At 46.7% G+C, this 17,964-nt stretch overlaps 1 protein-coding gene across 3 annotated transcripts in view; it reads right to left on the bottom strand.

The window, feature by feature from the left end:
- LOC119168211 (uncharacterized) overlaps positions 1-17,964 on the bottom strand; it is a 500,388-nt gene that overhangs the window by 59,187 nt on the left and 423,237 nt on the right. For all 3 annotated transcript variants that reach the window (XM_075867474.1, XM_075867475.1, XM_075867476.1), the window contains 3 exons: positions 16,113-16,265; positions 12,342-12,518; positions 10,751-10,844 (listed from right to left, as the gene is read on the bottom strand). In XM_075867474.1, the coding sequence (XP_075723589.1) occupies positions 10,751-10,844; positions 12,342-12,518; positions 16,113-16,265 (424 nt within the window). The remainder of the gene's footprint in view (positions 1-10,750; positions 10,845-12,341; positions 12,519-16,112; positions 16,266-17,964) is intronic.

The following is a 17,964-nucleotide window of genomic DNA, read 5'->3' as shown; positions in this document are numbered from 1 at the left end:
AGTTCTGTGTGTCGACTACGCCGACCTCACGGTTAATTCGAAGCTTGCAGCGAGGATCCATATACGTAAGCAATGGTTCCAGAAATGTCAGGATAGTGTTCTATGAGCCAAACTTGCAATACAAATGCTGAGGCTCCTTGCGAAAGAAAAAAAAAGATTTACCACGCTTCATGCCCAAGAGGGAAACGGGCTTATACAAGAAGAAAGAGGAAGAAAAAAAAATGAAAAGAAGGGAGGGCTTATACAAATATAATATTAAGAAAAGAGCACGACGTTTCGTCACTTAACAATCTCCCCAAAATTAGTGCAGATATCAACAAGATTTTTCTGAAACTGAGGAAGTACGAAAAAAATTTGTGTGTGCACCCATGAGGTCGAGTGGCCAACTATAACCGTGAATAACGACGTTTCTTGAACATACTTGAAAAAGAAAAAAAACAGTGCAAATAACAGACACGGACACAAGAAAAAGAAGGAACACAACGCAGCGCTGTTGCGCGTTACTTCTACTTCTCGTGCTTGTAACAATTTTTATTTTTTTCGCGGTATTTTTTTAATATGTCCAAGAACTACCACAAACTGGCCCAGCGGTCGACTATTCTGCAACGGAAAACGAATAAGAAATACAACGAAATGCAAAAAAAGCAAGAGGAGAGAATAACAGCAGTGAACTGTATCATTCGCCTTGCTTTACCCAGATATGCAACCAAATGTTGCCTAAGAAGTGATTAATAGCAGCTGTCAAGAGGTTCCAGCAGTCCCTTGCGAAATGAGTTCTATATCTGGACTTCCTCAGCAACATGTCTCTGACGTCACCGTAAGGCTGCGCATTTGCCCAATCCACCAAAGATCATGAATGATGCTTTCATAACTGCATTCCTTCACTTCATTGAGTTGGATAGCAAGGGAAAATTGAAACAGCCAGTCCCAGCGTCTGTTAGTTCTCGCTATTATTGTGCTCCTCCATATCAGTTACCCACCTCACCCTGGCGTGCCCAAGTTGGTAATTCATATATCATCACCCCAAAGTTTCCTTCTACATTGCCACCGTTGAAAGAGGCAACCCGTGTCCACGTGTTTTCGAATCGCGAACACTACCAGACGATTCTGGCAGACGACGGCCAGCAGACGCTGCACGCTAAGACAAACGATGGAGAGACGCGTGGAATACCAGAAAGAAACATGATATGAAAAGGAAAAGGAAACGTGATGAATAAAGGAGCTATCTGCCAAAGGATCAACCAATGAATTACATATTTTGTCTGTTCGACAGCGTTTTTGTCTTGTTATGATTTATCAGTGCCGCGTGACCCGATCTGTGGCCTTGATATGTCAGAAAAAAAAAGAACTAATGCCGTATGACAAACATGAAGAAGACGAAATTTACGAGGCTGGTCAGAAAGGAAGCAGGAATGGTATCTCTTAGACAAATGGCTAGCCTGGACATTTCTCCTTTTTGTTTTTTTTTTGTTTCAGATTCCTGCGTGCCTGCTTATTTGAGCATTCACCTCGACGTGCAGCGCGATCTACGTTTAGCCATATTGGCTGCTTGTCTTTATGCCACATTCGCATGTCTGTTACCCCGTGAAAGAAGGTACTAGAAGAAGGAACGTTCATAAAAGTGAGACAAAAGTAAGAGCGAATGAGACTGAACAAACGAGAAATGAAAGTTACCGCAACAGCCAAAGGCAACGAGAATCCGAGCGAAGGATGCTGGAATAGAAATCACCAAAGAAGCCAAAAAAAAAAAAGAATATCGCCCGACGTGGCAATGGATAAATGACGAGCGTGCAAGTGGCGGCGCTCTTGAAAGACGACTAGCCCGCAAGGGGGCGCTCCGCGGTCTTCGTAACGACCGTAGGTCTGTGTCCAGGGCGTTAGAAGTGGGTTTGCAGAGGGCGGGCAAGCCCCCTCGACCCATAGGCGGTCAAGGCTAGCCCCCTGATCGCTTACGAAGGCCTGGTCTTCCCCCTAGCATTGCAAGAACTTGGAGTCTCGGTATCCGGCCAGCACCCTCCCCTCCTGTGCCCTTCGCATCCCTCTAGTAGCCAGATGCTACGCAGGGCCAGACTGTGAGGCATAAATCAACCGGCTTTACGAGCGGATGACAGCCGCAGCGCCTCCACGGGTTCAGTGGGCAAGCGCTGTACTAAAGCGTGCGACTCTGGAAATGAGCATTTGCTTGCCCCGGCTTGGCACAGTCTTTGCGTTTTCCGAGATGCCTTTCCAGGCTTAGCGTGGTGGGTGCGGGTTCTTGTCTGCTCCAGTACAGCTCCTGTAATGGATTCTTTTTTTATTACTTTTTTGCGGTGTATGCTTTCAGAAATGGATCGCTGCACTGTCTACCATGTCATTCATTAGATCTGTCTTCCCTGCGTTACGTGTTTTTTTTTATTCCTTCGCCATCGTACTTTTTGGGTTTTCTAGTTGAAGGCATTGAAAGTTCTTAACGTTCGAGGCCAGACAAAATTCAGTGTCGTCTGGAAATGAAATTCTTGAGCGTCTGCTTATCGATTGTACATCTGCTTTCGCACTAGGGTTAGTAAGAGCCGCAGCGGCATTTCTTTAGGGCCACTTTCTAGAATGCACGACTTTGGGCGAATGTGTTTCAATCGATCACTTCCCTAGCGCGCGTCTTGAGATCTGCACACAGTGCGTCAAATTTCTTTTTGTTGCTGGACCCGAAAGTCCCCTAAAGCAGCTTTTAAATTGTGCTAATGTCAAAGACCATCTGGCAACATAAAACCGCCTGCTGCTCTACTTCATGGATGTGCGTCTGCTTTTTCTATTCGCAAAGTCGTCGCGATGTTTCATATCGGACGGTTGGCTCAGAACTAGACCAAGTCGTGTGTCAGTGTTTCAAACGATTGCGTCCAGCTTACCATTTTTCTACAAATTTGACTTTTGCGCAACGCATTTTTCTCGCACTCTTCGGGAGCCCGTCAGGGTCAGACCTTCAACGTTCTGACGGGCTTTGGAACGTCTAGCTTCATCAACAAACCACCCAAGCTTTAAAGTTCTCGATGTCAGAGTTCAGAGGAAAAAAGAAATGTGTCAAACTGCCTTTGATGATTGCCCGCTATCCTGCTTATCGTCCGTTTTGCACAGTTTTGCCTAATAATCTTTTTTTTAACTTGTGGTTCCATGTCACATTTTGTGACGTTTGTTCTTCACTGAATCAGCCCAGTCACGCCCTCATCTAGATTATTTTTAAACTGCGTGCAGTCTTCTCTCTTCTAAACCTTTCAGAATCAGACGTCAGAAGCGAGTGTCGTTTGAAACCAAAAGGAATGTCCATGAATCACCCGGACTGTAAACTTCTGACCATCTAGTAGTTCACTTTTCCTCTCTGACGTCTGGTGCTGGCGTTTGCGTTGATGGATACTTTCTTAAGAAAGTCAACGTTTGCACCCTCCTTAACAGAGAGAGTCAAGCCTTTAGAGCCAGCCAAAGACCAGCACTTTTTCTTCATCGTTTTTTTTTCTACGCATTTGCAGCCATTAAATTCGGGCGTTGAAAGTTTTTCAATGGCTGCTGCATTCGAACGGAGCTTTAAGCCAGCTAAAAGAGGCTTAATAATTGCACATATGTGCAAAAGAAGCGATTGTTGTACCTGTTTAACCTGACCGTCCCTGAGCGGGCCAGGTCACGTTGAGTTTATTCGCGTCTATTGTGGACCAAACAAAGCTGCTTCACTCACTCACTCACTCACTCACTCACTCACTCACTCACTCACTCACTCACTCACTCCGCATCACATCATCATGTTATAAAGGGGACGTCCTAACTCCATTCACCTGTCCATTCATCGTAATCCTTAAGTGTTCCATTATAAGGACGACTCGGGCTCAAGGAAGTCTTCGAACCTACCAGTGTAGATTCTCTACCAATCTAGCCCCAAAATGAAACAACCGTAATAGGTGAACTACCGCCTCACAGCACATGGTAGTATGCACTGTAGAAAAACACATTGTAAAAAAACATTGTCAAATACACAGCAGTACACGAGGTGGGTGACGCAGGAGCTCGCAAAATGAAACTGAAATGACAGTCGTAATCGAAAAAGCATGACGCTGCCGTCTGAGAATTCAAGCTAAGAATAGCAAGATTAGTGTTATCTAAAGTTTGGGGTTAGTTCTGTTTGTCGAATTGGATAACAATGTTTAGAGCGAAGTGCACGTATGCCGCAGTCTTGCCACAGTCGTACAAGCGGTCGCAGTCGGATGAACGCACAATACTTGGTTCGCTGCGGTGATAAACATCGCATTTCCTTCACCAAATATATCAGAAGCGAGAAGAAAAAAAAAAGGCTTTTCGTTTACAAAACTGACTAACGCAGGAATTCTAACCGTCAACAATACAAAAGAAATATGATTGGGGTGCATTGGTTAGTCATCGCGAATAAGTGATGACCAATCAACATGCGCAAAGAGGGAGAGAAATGCTATGGGAAAGGTAAGGAGGTTGGCCCGAAGAAAATTTTCGATTTGCTACCCTGCACTGGGGAAGTGATAAGGGGAAACAGAAAGGTAAGCAAGGGAAGGATGTGAGAAAAGTGTTAAATAACTATTAAATAGAGAAACAAAAAACCCGCCAGGCTTGCGTGGAATGCACAGCACGGTCACGGCGAAAGCTGCAAGAGTGGCTTTTCAGAGCCCCTTTCTTCTAACACCCTTTGGGTACCTGTTGCAAACAAACTTGCGTGGTACCCACAACGCCATTAATATTTGTGTATAGTGGGCAAGCATTGATCATTATGACATCCTTCGTCATTCTTCGGAGACGCGTGCTCCCCGCTTCACACTTGCAAGGAACATTGTGCAATTTTTTGTGTGCTGTGGCTGACGACGAAGAAGAGTTACGCCAGATGCTTTTGTAATCCCCACAATCCCATACGGTGGGTATGCGGCACAGTTAATAGGTGAACAGGATCAAGCTCTTCCAAAGGGTAGGAGCTTTCAACGGCTCACTCGTTTACGCGATGCGCATTATTGTATACTCGACACCTGGTTGGTCCCTTTGCTGTTTTATGACGCTTTATTTCCCAGAATAACGCGATATCTTTCCCGACATCGTGTCTGCCTAAGGCCAGTTTGCAAAAGAGCTCCAAGCACCGGCGTGGCTCAGTGGTGGAATACCGGGCTGGCACGCAGAGGACCCGGGTTCGAATCCCAATGTGTCCTTGGTTACGGGCACCGGTGGCGGCGGCGGACAACTGCGGCAAGCCGCACGTGACCCGCATTGTGATTTCATAACAGCTGTCGCTGTAAAAAACAAAAATAAAAAGAAAACAGGGGTACACGCACTCAAGCAAAGGAGTGTCCTATAGTCGTTTAACTAATCCAGTTTGGTTTAACTTCATAAACGGCACTGTACTCTCTTTGCTGGACGCATCGAACACACCGAAGAATAATAAGGGCTGCAGCGCGAGCACGAAGGTGCTAGAAGAAACAGACGAAAGGCGAGGCACGGAAGGCAAAGAGGACAACACGAGCACTCGTGTTGTCCTCTTTGCCTTCCGTGCCTCGCCTTTCGTCTGTTTCTTCTAGCACCTTCGTGCTCGCGCTGCAGCCCTTATTACCATGAATTCAAACCAACTAGCCCAAATCGCCATTCTTCTTCACACCGAAGAAGTTTTCTGTATTGATATAGGAAAAAGCTTAATGAGGAAGGTAATCGAAGCCTTCGAAGCAGCTGGGGCATGTTGGAATGTTGTCAGTGGCATTATCAAAAAAGGAACCGACGTAGCTCACACGTAGCACTTTCGCCTCTGTAGCCTGAAAGTTTCGTTTTTTGGCACAGTTGTCGATGTGCTTGTAAATGCGGCCGATCTGCAATAAGGTTTCGTTAAAAGTTAACGCACGACCCATCATCGCCCTGTCCTGTGTTCGTTTCTGCTCTATCGGTTCTGCTTCACAAGATAAAGGCTTTACGGACGCAGTTACAGTAAGCGCTTGTAAGCATAAAGATGCCGAAAATAAAGTTATATTGTCACGGTACAGCGTGAACCAAAGGCAGATAAACGTTGACACAGGGACTCTCAGCAGCCAAACAGCAAGATCGCCTTCTTTATCTTCAATCAGCCAGAGCTCCACTACCTGGTGTCCGCCAAATCCCCTTATCGTCGTTTTGGTCCACCAGTACACACGCGTCAATATTGAGGTCAGCGAAGAAGCTTATGCATAGTCAGGGGAGCAGCTAGGACCGTAAGAGACTGAAACCACGCCAAGGCCCTTCATTGTGTCGTCGGGCCATTCGCAACTGTGCATCTCGGTGCAAGCACCGATATAAAGGTTGCGCGGAAACCCTTAATGAAATTTGTTTCTCCGCAGAAAAGAAATAAAAAGTGCAACAGTAACTAGCGAAGGCTCGGCTCTCTATAGCTGGGCGGGGAGGCCGCGCCATTTGCATCGATTAGCGAGGGACGCAGCGGCAATATGGTCTCTCCGGTTCGTGCTTATGGTTCTGCCTCGCCCGTATCGCGCGGGATGTCTTTGTGGTGGCGTCGCCGTATCGGCCTTTTGTTGGAATAAGCGTCCGCGCGGCGATCGAGCCTTTGTCTTTGCCCACGCCGGTGCTGCACGAAGAGCGAGCTCTGGCCCGCGACCTGGGCTCACGACGAGGGGCGTTATGCGCGTTAGCGCACAAAAAACACTAACGAATCGCGATTTTCCGGGCCTTCCCGCCCGACAACTATGAGTGCATGGTTCCCAGTTTAAACGCCGAACACAACGCAAGACGGCCTATGAGGCCACTTCGGTGGGCATATAAAGATGGGCCTATTTCCAGGGATGAAGCTCTTCTTAGACTAATCTTGTCCAGCGTCAGGCGTAACCGGCAGCATCTCCCGAAGCTAGTATCTCCAGAAAATAACAATTGCCAGCGCGAGGGCGAATTCATCCACAACTCGAAGCACATGGCCACGAACTTCTCGGTTAGCTCATTTGGTAGAGCGACCATCCCGGAAAGACGTTAATCCCGGCTCCGAAACCACAACCAGGACGATTTTTCTCGGCAACAAAGAGGGTTTTCTTTCTGAGAAATCCGTACGGGTTCGCTTGAGGCTTCATGCTACAAAAGGGTGGTTGTACTCTTTCCATTTCGTAGTGTAGTCTTGCAGTGCACCCTGAATCGTAGGCATTTCAAGCTTTCTGCACCAAACCTTCCTACGCCCCGCCGCGGTGGTCTAGTGGCTAAGGTACTCGGCTGCTGACCCGCAGGTCGCGGGTTCGAATCCCGGCTGCGGCGGCTGCATTTCTGATGGAGGCGGAAATGTTGTAGGCCCGTGTGCTCAGATTTGGGTGCACGTTAAAGATCCCCAGGTGGTCGAAATTTCCGGAGCCCTTCACTACGGTGTCTCTCATAATCATATGGTGGTTTTGGGACGTTAAACCCCCCATATCAATCAATCATCAATCAAACCTTCCTACGTCATCGACCCATCTTTTGATCAAACGACAGCGTCACGTGTTGACGTCGTGGCGTCACGTTCCTGTATGTGGCATCATGGTGTCGACCCGGTAGCCTGAAAAAATTCGGTGATCTGTGACATAATCGCATGATGATTTTTCTCATCACTTTCCATTCGAGTTTGATGAGGCATGCAAGGTCTTCGCCCTAATACGTAACAGAGATGCACTCAGAAGACAGTACTAGCGTCAACGTCTTCTTTTTCTTCCGCTGGTCACACCACAGATCCACGCTTCTCACGGGAGGGTTGGTGTTGGGAGGGGACTAGCGATGCGCCAACATGATCGTTGAGGGAATGGGGGCCAAACTCGATCGTTTATAGAAAAAAAAGGAAATGAAGAAGTCTAGCGCACACGCTAACGAACAAACGTGGAATTCAGAAAAGTAGGCGAAACTAGCGAGTAAAAAAACTGAACAAGAAATTACCACAGCGCAAACAAATTATCACAGCGCAATGAATGTATGAGTTTTTCATTTTCCGGACATCATCAGTGTTTATAAATACGGTTACCTCGAGCGAAATCCAGCTAGGAAGTGCTCACAAGGTCAATAACTAGAGTGGAATAGCTCACTAGGAAGTTACATATAATCATAAATCCACTAGGGCGGATTTACGATTTCATGTACAGATGCCGTAAAGAAAAAGAAATAAATTTCAGACACGCAGCGTGGCAGACGACACACGTGACTTCTCAAAGTAAAATTTAAACGGTGCAGCGCAAGCCGACTGACGAAGAAATGCGGAAATGTTTGCAGCAATACGTAAACAACCAGTTGCTCGGTAACACTTACATAAATTTAAATTCTTATCGCCTTGAATGTGCACGTACGTAAACCGTATGGGAAATATTATATGTGTATCGCACAAACTAACTCATTGTGACAGGCCTACAGCTTGTTCTAGGAGCAGCAGACGACATATATGTGCAGACTACAAAATATGTAGTGCATCGCCGATGCGCAAGATGTAAAAAGCAAGCCGGAGACGCGAGGAAGTGCGAAGAGACGGGCGGTAGGTAAAACAAATATGTAAGGAGCAAACTTTAAGAGCAGGGCTACCAAGGCACCGCTCAACGAAATTGAGAAACGGTACACTTTCGCAAATTCCCGTAAGACGTTTTTAAACCGGTGCAGTCGTTCATCCGATGTCTGTGTAAATAATGCCGGCGATCACCAGAAAAGAAATTTGACACCAGAATGTTCATAAATACAAATTTCACGCAAAAAAACACAAAAAAACACGAGGCGTTGAAGAACTCCCTGCCGTAAGACGACGAGCAGTGGCAGCCGAACCAAAATAATAAACAGCGGATGATGAAAGAAAAAAAAAGATATATAATAAACTGCCACGCGATAGAAGCAGACGTTAACAAAACAAAAAAAGAGCAGACGACACGCGCGGCGACGCGACCGTAGCGCCACCCCTCACCACCACCACCGCATTGTGCGAAAGCAAATAGCCTGTGTAACGCGTTCCAAAAACCGCCGACATAAATCGCCCCGCGTTGGCTTGTTCGGTACAGGCGAACATGAAGAAAGGCACGCTTGAAAGCGCGCCCACCTCCTTACTTATTTATTATTATTTTTTTCAAGCTTTCCGCTCGTCCAACGAACACCCTTTCTCGCCTGTTGCTTATCTGAACGATGCAGGCGTCGCTACGGCGAGAATGGGCTTTCAGTCGCGTCGTTCCCTAAAGAAATCCCATTTTGCCCGAGAGTTTTCTAAGATGACGTCACGTCTCGCAGCTTGGTAAGGGGCGGGGGTGCTTCATACCACGGCGAATGAGTGTTATGTCAGCGTCCGGAACATCTAAAGGCGCAAAGGGCATCGGAGGGGTTTTTAAAGCGGTATACACGGCGCTGTTGTGGATGGTCTCCAGAGTAACCATAGGTGGCTACTTTGCGCCAAATCGGCTACTCTCCGTCTCTGTTTGGCGACAGAAATTTCAGGTTGGTGCCATGGCTGCTTCCTTGCCAATTTGTGCTTCTATTTTGGCCACGTACTGGCTATTTTTTCGTAATACTTCAGTATAAAAGATTAAGCGAGTATAAGTTAATAATTATAATTTGCAAAATTTTATGTGTTGATGGCTTATGTGCACAATTAGTTTTAGATTATTCTAAATCACATTATTAACTGTTCGATACTAATAACTCTACGTATAAAATTCTTTTTTTTTCTATTGGGCGCTAAAATGAATTGGCGCGGTTTCCTTGGTTACATTTATTTTAAGTTTTGGCTCCTTTTCAAATCTGCCCAAACACAACCCTGGTGGACTCACTAATGTGTTATGCGATCATTGAAAATCGTGCAATGTAGACTTGCCGAGTGGAGCGAGAGGTGTGGCCAGCTCTGAAAGGCTGTGCGTTCTGATTATTCGTCCGATAAGGCGAATGCCCGCGGATGCTTTTAGCTTTAAGAGGTTGGAAACGAGACGACGAGGGGATTCTGCGAAAAATTCGGCTCACGCAATGAAACAAAGAAGAGGTGTTTTGCTTCTTGTTCGTCTCATACAGATTCTACAATATGGGCAAGCAGAATTTGCCAAAACTTCATATAAAAACATAGCAAGTATTTTTCCACATTTAAAAGAAGGGTTGAGGTTAGTGGGCCTCAGTTAGCTTTGTTTATTTATTTACTTCCGGCAAGAGTAGGTAAACAAGTTGTGTTGAGTTACTTCCACTCAATGTGAATTGTCGCCATTACGACTTGTTAGTGAGCTTGTCTTTTCATCGCATTTCATCTTTCCGTGAGGTTAAAATTTTGGTTGGTTGACAACAACCAAATGACAGATAATGATAATGAACTAACACGTAATGAAGCTTAGGAAGAAGTAGAGGAAATTAATTTTACGTTTTAACTGAAGTCTGATAATTATGTCATAAATGGAACGGAATCGAAGATGAAAAAAAAAACTAACTTCTCGCGGGCAGGGATCCAGGGACTGAACCAACAACCTTCGGACAAAGCGTCCGATGCCCTAACGATTCGGCTACAACGGTGGTCATTTTGCCATCCGCTTTTGTGGGTGTGTAATCTTTGGAGTGTTAGCCAGCGCCGCTCGCAGTCACGACGGCCAGTGTGTAGCACTCCTTTGTTGCAAGCTGGCGTCGCGCAATGCCTGATGGCAACAAAGTAGCGGTTGTTCGCTCTTTTTTTAAACAGTCATTCTTGCACGGAAAAGCCCGTACGCACCGCTGTACGCAATTGCATCACCATGATCCTTCAAACAAATAAATAAATAAAAATATTGTACACGCCATCACATCACACACTCACCGAGTCCGGCTGGTCCGTAGACGAAGAGACAGGCGTCGGTTCCGTTGACCACCGCCTGAACCAGTTCAGTCAGGGCACTGGAGCACACCTCCGCCTGCGAAACCAGTCGAGTGCGCATAAAACGAGGGGCACCCATTTCGACTGTTTGTAGTTGTAAGATAGTAAAAAAGGTTCGTTGCAACCTTAACTAGAGAGGAACCGAGTCTCTGCCACTGACTAGCAAGGTCAGCAATGAATTAACTAGCTCAAACCAAGGTACTGCCCGTAATACTTGTAGCTGTGAGTTGTTACGCATCCGGGAGGATGTGTAACAACTAAGACACGGGCACAGCGGAAAAACCGGACGAGCGCAGGCTAATAACAACTTATCTAAAAGAAATAAGAACTTCTTTTCCGGCGATTTGGGGCGCTCATTGCTGATGTATACGCTGTCTATTTTTATGGGAACACGGGAGCGCCTGGCCGACGCACTCCGGCGGCTGCTGACAGCGCGTTCAAGTGAGAGTGAGAGCAACCACAGCATCTTCTCGCGTCATCTCCCGGCAAGCAAAACAACCATTCATTTCTGATTTGGAACCAGCGGCAAGATTGCAACCCCCACCCATCTTCAAGGTGATTACCGGACTCTTGAGTAATCGGATTCAACAGAGAGGGGGTTGCAATCTTGCCACTGGTTCCATATCAGAAATGAATGGTTGTTTTGCTTGCCGGGAGATGACGCGAAAAGATGCTACGGTTGCTCTCACTCCCACTTGAACGCGCTGCCAGCAGCCGCCGGAGCGCGCTTGCCACGCACTCCCGCGTTCCCTTTTGTGGGAATCAGCCCTGTACTTTTGACTGTCGCGCAAAATACATTTCGTAAAAAGCAGAGGAGCAGAAGAGGAGAAAGTGAAGCGCCGAACTACCAGCTGTTGAATGACTGTCTGAGAAGCGTACAGAAAAGAAAAAAAAAACGCATTCCTGCGCATTCGTGAACAGCCAACAGGTCACATGTAGTGACATGGTCAAGATAAGATATTACCAAGAAAGCGCATTTCTGTCGAGCAGGAAGTTGTGGAAGTGTCACTGACACGGAAATTCTCGATAGTAGGTTGTTTTGACCACGTCACTGCACGCGATCTGTTGGATGTTTGCGCATGTCCGGAAGTGTCTCCTTTTTTTCCCGTGCGCTTCTCAGACTGTCATTTAACAGTTGGCATTGCGGCGCTTCGCTTTATTCTCTTCTGCTCTCCTCCTTTTCATCAATTGTGTTTTGCGCCACAGTCAAGTGTACTTCAGCAGTTATAATAGTCTTTTCTGTATTTTGTACTTTCTTCTCAACCGACTCCAGGCTCCCCTTTGTAATACGCTGAACCAACCGACCAAACGACTGACCATTTTGAAACAATTTCTCAGTCAACGCGTCTTAGGTCGTGCTGGTGTACCCTGCAGAGAACATACTTTTTGCGCAAAAGTTCGCGCAAGGCGTTCGTGTTTCGTTCGTAGCCTACGGAATTTCGCGCAAGAAGTAGGTTATCACGGAGTGCGAACTAGATGGAATCCACACCTTGTAAACCTACCCGGAAGTCAACTGTTTTTGCGAAGAGCGTACCTGTGTAGCGTCTTGCGAAAACACGGCGTCGAAGGCGAACATCTTCGGTGCGGCGACGCCTGTCAGTCGCGCGGGTGCGGACGAAGGTGAGCTCGGAGTGGTCGCCTCGTCACCGGAGGACGCCCTATCTGCACTGCCGCCGCAGCCACCGCTCGCCGTGGGGTCATACAGCGTCACCTGCAGATTTTGATAACCTTTGTTTACGCAATGTCCCACAGCAACAGTTGACACTGCAGTCCTTTCTCAGCAGTGATGAAATTACGTGGCAGTAACGAAAGTACGGCAATTTAACCTTTTACTTCGAGCTAGAAAGTCATGGAATGCGTTCCGCCTTCAAAGCTGACTGTCAAGTACTCACGGGGAACGCAGCTTTCAGCATGAAAAATCTAGCATCGTCTCGTCTAAGGTGTTCTATGCTAAAAGCAATTGTTCATTAGCTGATGGTGGATAGCGCAAACCACGGGAAACGACCATAACTTCATTCTTTGTCATCTGAGTGACGCAAGTTCCATCTTCAATAATGTTGTCTGTTGTGTACGCATCCAAAATTGGCATATTCCATGTTACGTGGTTCTGCAGTACGTTTCCTGTTGCAAGGTCTTCACTTATCTCACATATGGAGAATTCGCGACATACATAAAGTATGCATTCAAGTTGCATTTTAGATAATTTAACTGGGAAACCATTTAAAAGTTGCTTTCTAAATTTGAAAAAATAAAAAAAGTAGTTTTATTTTATTCGGTAGTTTTATATTCGGGCATTAAATGGTTTATCATACAAAGCAATAGCTAAAAAAATTGCAGCATATCCACGGAGTTAATGATGGAGAGTGGGGCGAAGCATTCGTCCGTCCATGCGTCCGTCTGTGTGACCGTCCATGTGTCTGTTTGTGCGCCCGTCCCTGCGTTCTTTCATGCATCCGCCCCTGCGTCCGTTCATGCGTCCATCCATGCATCTGTTTGTGTGTCCGTTCGTTCATCTATTCAACACTCCAAGTCCCACCACCTCGCATCTTTTTATCATATATTCCCCATATAGAAGCACCGCCATCCAGCGGACATTCCAAGGACTAAACGAGAGGTGGCACACGCACACTTTCTTACGGCCTGCGCTTTGGGTCCACTTCCCACCTTTAACCACCTCGAGTTCATGGTATATTCTAGTTCACTGTATTCATGGCACTGCGACCAAACGCTCGCTAAACCTTTCGAAAACCAAGGAGGTTACGCCCAGCGAGTATAACGCAGCAACCTTTCCCTGTCAGATAGGGCTCAATTTACATGCCAATGGCTGCTAATGAGAAATGAGAGACAGGAGAATTCGGCTTTTACTTTCTTACGGCTTGCGCTTCGTATCTACTTCTCATTTTTAACCACCTTGAGTTCATTCATGGTATATACAAGTTCATTGTATTCATGGCACTGCTGCTCAACGCTCGCTAAACCTTTCTAAAGCTAAGGAGGTTACACCCAGCGAGTATAATGTAGCATCCCTTTCTTGTCCGATAGTGCTCAATGTACATGCCAATGGCTGCTACTGGGGATCGCAGCGTGCGCGTTGACTAAAAGCCGAATGCTCGTGTCTCTCATTCCCCATTAGCAGCCATTGGCATGTACATTGAGCACTATTTTTTATTGTTAAACAACGCACAGAAGAAATCTCTCACTGGCACCACCTTGGAGGTCAAGTGTTATACCTATTTCGGGTATGTGCCACTGGTGGTTACATACGAGGGACGCCCAAGCCACGCCATAAGGAGCTTCGCCCCTAAAATTTAATCTCAATTTAACTGCGATTTGGCCTAGGTGGAACATATTCATCTTGATGTACTCGCGCAGGCACACGAGGACAAAGTTAAGAATCGCAAACAGGCGCAATCGAACACTGGTTCGCTTTTTTGTGAACGTTCACTTGAAAACCCTTCTATCTGCACAATCTGGTTGAAATAAAAAGAAAACATGAACAGCGCACATGGTACAACTCGTGGCCACATGCACAATGAACAGAGGACCCGAGTGAAGTTTCTTTTTCAAGCAAGGCAGCCGATATGTGGCTAACATACTTCTTACAGATTGTCAATGTAATACGCTTCCATTATCTCTCTGGAAGTTCGGTTGCGATGCCTTTATTCTACGGTGGTGTTATAAAAAAAAGGCGTGCATGCATACTCATTGCGAACCAGTGCTAAACGTGTGGTATTTAATGCGTAGTGAGCGTTTAAAAAAATAAACGAGTTGTTAGATTGCGCTCATTTGTGTTTTTCAGCTATGTCCCCGTGTGCCTGCGCAAGTACTTCAATATGAGGTATCAAATCCCAAAACCACAATATGATTATAAGGGACGCCGTAATGGAGGCCTCCGAAAACTTCGACCACCGGGTTTCATTAATCTGCACCTATATCTATCCTATTTCCGACCCTTATTTTCCCACATCTGTACAGGGTCACAAACCAGTTCTTCTAGCTTAACCTCCTCGTCTCTTCCTTTTATTTATTTTGCTTTAAATCTAAGTAAACGAGCCTCAAGGATTTTAACTTCCCACGAAAGTGCGGCTGCCCTAGCCGGAACAAGATCCGACGGCCTTCGGGACACCAGTTCAGTCCCATTACTCCTAACCCATCGTGCCGGGTTTACAGAGGAGATGACGCTAAAGACAGCGTCTCAGAGAAATGTTGGAGCAAGTGAATTTCCCGTCCAATCATTTTCCATCGCAATCTCGAGTGAGGTCATAAGCAACAGATGCCGTGACGTTCCACACAATGCTGAAGTCGTGTGGACTGATATGGAAGCTTGAAGCAACGAATCATTGTAGGAAATGGAATGCAACGATGACGTATATTTGATTGATATGATTTATACGTGAGGTTTAACGTCCCAAAACTACCATATGATTATGAGAGACGCCATAGTAGAGGGCTCCTCAAATTTCGACCACCTGGGGTTCTTGAACGTGCGCCCAAATCTGAGCACATGGGCTTACAGCATTTCCGCCTCCATCGGAAATGCAGCCGCTGCAGCCGGGATTCGATCCCGCGACCTGAGGGTCAGCAGCCAAGTACCTTAGCCACTAGACCACCGCGGCGGAGCTTCCACGCAGCCTTCTTCTCGCTATCATTTAGCTCGGCATGACATAGATGTGGCGTGACATGGGAATGAAAATGATAAGTTTAACCCTAAGAGAAATTAACGAGACGGAATATATCAGGGAACAAACTGGTGTTAAGGACACCATAATCAAAATCAAGAAGGAGAAATTGTCATAGGAAGGGCACGTAGCGCGAAGGCAAGATAACCACTGGTAGTTAAAAGTCACACACTCGATTCCAAGAGAATGCAAGCGGGAGAAGGGGAGAGAAAAGTTAGGCAAGCAGATGAGATTAGGAAGCTTGCTGATATAATGTGGCAGCAGCAAGTACAGGATCGAGTTGGCTCGCGGATCATGGAAAGGGCTTTGTCCAGCGATGAGCGTCGTCGGGCTGATGATGATGATCGTGATAATGACGCCACGACTGCACGCTGCACTTCGTCTGATAAGCCACAGCACCGCCTCAGCATCGCCCGAGGCATACGTCACCGGCAGTGGCTACAAAACCAGGCTGCAAGCTCGCAAGATCATCACTGCTCCGCTACCTCAGACGAGCATAGTGTTGGCATGATCGCCCCATGCTGCTGTAGTTGAATAAACAGTCGTTACGGTTTCATGATGGGATCCGTTTTTCCGTCGACACGGCATCCGACCAATGGATGAACAGTGGTAGAAAGAAGGCTCACCTGTTTCTTGCGCGAGTCCAGTTGAAGGAAGCTTGAGGCACCACCGACCGAGGTACCGGGTTCGTGTGCTGGCGAGTGGGATGGCGTCGAGCACGACGACGAAGACTCGCCTCCGCTTGCAGCAGCAGGACACACTCGCAGCATCACTTTCACCTGCACGAAAAAAAAAAACTCCAGCAATTGTTAAGGTATCAAGTACCAAGTACTAACTCGTTCAACAAGCCATCCTTATCCGTGTTTGAACACCAGTCTCGTACTTCTTTGAACGAAACAATACACTTACCAGATGTCCCGAGCTGAAGAATCAGTGCTCGTTACGTCGAAAAGGAGACATCTATCGCTGCAGACGTCAATAAGACAAGCAACGATCGTACAGGAAACAAAAATTAGATGATCAATCAGTTGAATGCCAACTTCTCTTTGTTGTTGCTCTATATTCGGAAGGACAAAGCAGGCTTTTACTGCCAGCCTTTTCCGTTCATTACAACACTCCCACGGTCGTCTCCGCTGGTTTAACACGCGTAGCAGCGAGTAGGGAACATTTTAGGGGTGTATTATGGGATTGACCTCTTTTGTCTCGGCGCCCTAAAAGAAAGGAAGGTCGAGGCACACACACAACACGAAACGACCTACCGCATTACTAAGCGCTTGAAGATCGAGTAATAGGGTTTCTGAGCAAGCCCACTTTGCTCCGAACGACGGTACCCCAGGTTTGTGTTGTGTGGGGTGTAATATAACGGGTCTCGCGATATCCCGCACGACGCACATTCGTGACGATGTCCGCGTATAACTCTTCCCGGCGAAACGAGGGGGACCTCTTTCGTCTCAAAATAAAATCACGTGATTGTGGTGCAAAAGGACGGAAAAGCAAAAGGACAGGACGAGGAGAGGTCGGTGCAAGAGCACGCAAGGCAAGTTGAGTGGGTACAACAGCTGAGGACTTTTGTGGGAATTGGACAGAATGACAGTCATCTGAACTACGCAGGACAGATACCTGCTATGGCGACTCTAGGAAATTTTAAGTTGAGGTCTTTTGTTGAGGCGACAGTTTGACTGTAGTTTTCCTTTTTCCACTTTTGCGCTAAGTGCGAAACGTTCGAGGCGAGAACCTGTGCGAGCATCAAACAAACAAACAAACAAACAAACAAACAAACAAACAAACAAACAAACAAACAAACAAACAAACGAACGAACAAACAAACAAACAAACAAACGAACGAACAAACAAACAAACAAACAAACGAACGAACGAACGAACAAACAAACAAACAAACAAACAAACAAACAAACAAATGAACAAACAAACAAACAAACAAACAAAGAACCCATACGAAAACTAGATGGTGCTTTGGGAGCGGAATCGAGGAAGTCGAGTACATGGCCCGAAGGAAATAGACCGAGTGGAAGCTAGTGCCACGGCGTAGCACAGACAAGACGAGCGTGAAGGAAGAACTGAACAGGAAGTAAAAAGAATAGTGGAAGACGTTGATGAAGGCACGGAAAAGACGGGCGTTTCCCCCCAAAGTAAGCGCAACCATAGCGTGGAGTGCGGGCTCGCAAGCGTGCTCTGCCGCTTTCTCGTATTGTCTTGTGAAGAAGCCCTCTTTCGAGGAGCATCGCTGGTTTCTTTCGGCCGCGTTCACGAAGTGCCGCTGAGCTATTACGGTTGATGACGATGCGACGCGCACCGACGGAAAGCGGGAAAGCATGTAGTGTAATGCGAGCGAACTGCGCGCCCCGTGGCGGCCGTAAGCGAAAAGAAAGAAACCGACTACACTGCAAGAAGTCCCAGACAGTTGAGTTGAAGAAGAATGCGATCACTTGTGCTCAGGGCCGTTTGTATCCGTCCCCG

This window comes from Rhipicephalus microplus, chromosome 6, assembly GCF_043290135.1.
Source record: "Rhipicephalus microplus isolate Deutch F79 chromosome 6, USDA_Rmic, whole genome shotgun sequence".
Classification (NCBI taxonomy): Eukaryota; Metazoa; Arthropoda; class Arachnida; order Ixodida; family Ixodidae; genus Rhipicephalus; species Rhipicephalus microplus.
The sequence above is the reverse complement of the archived record's forward strand: the minus strand, read 5'-3'. Positions and strand labels throughout refer to the sequence as shown.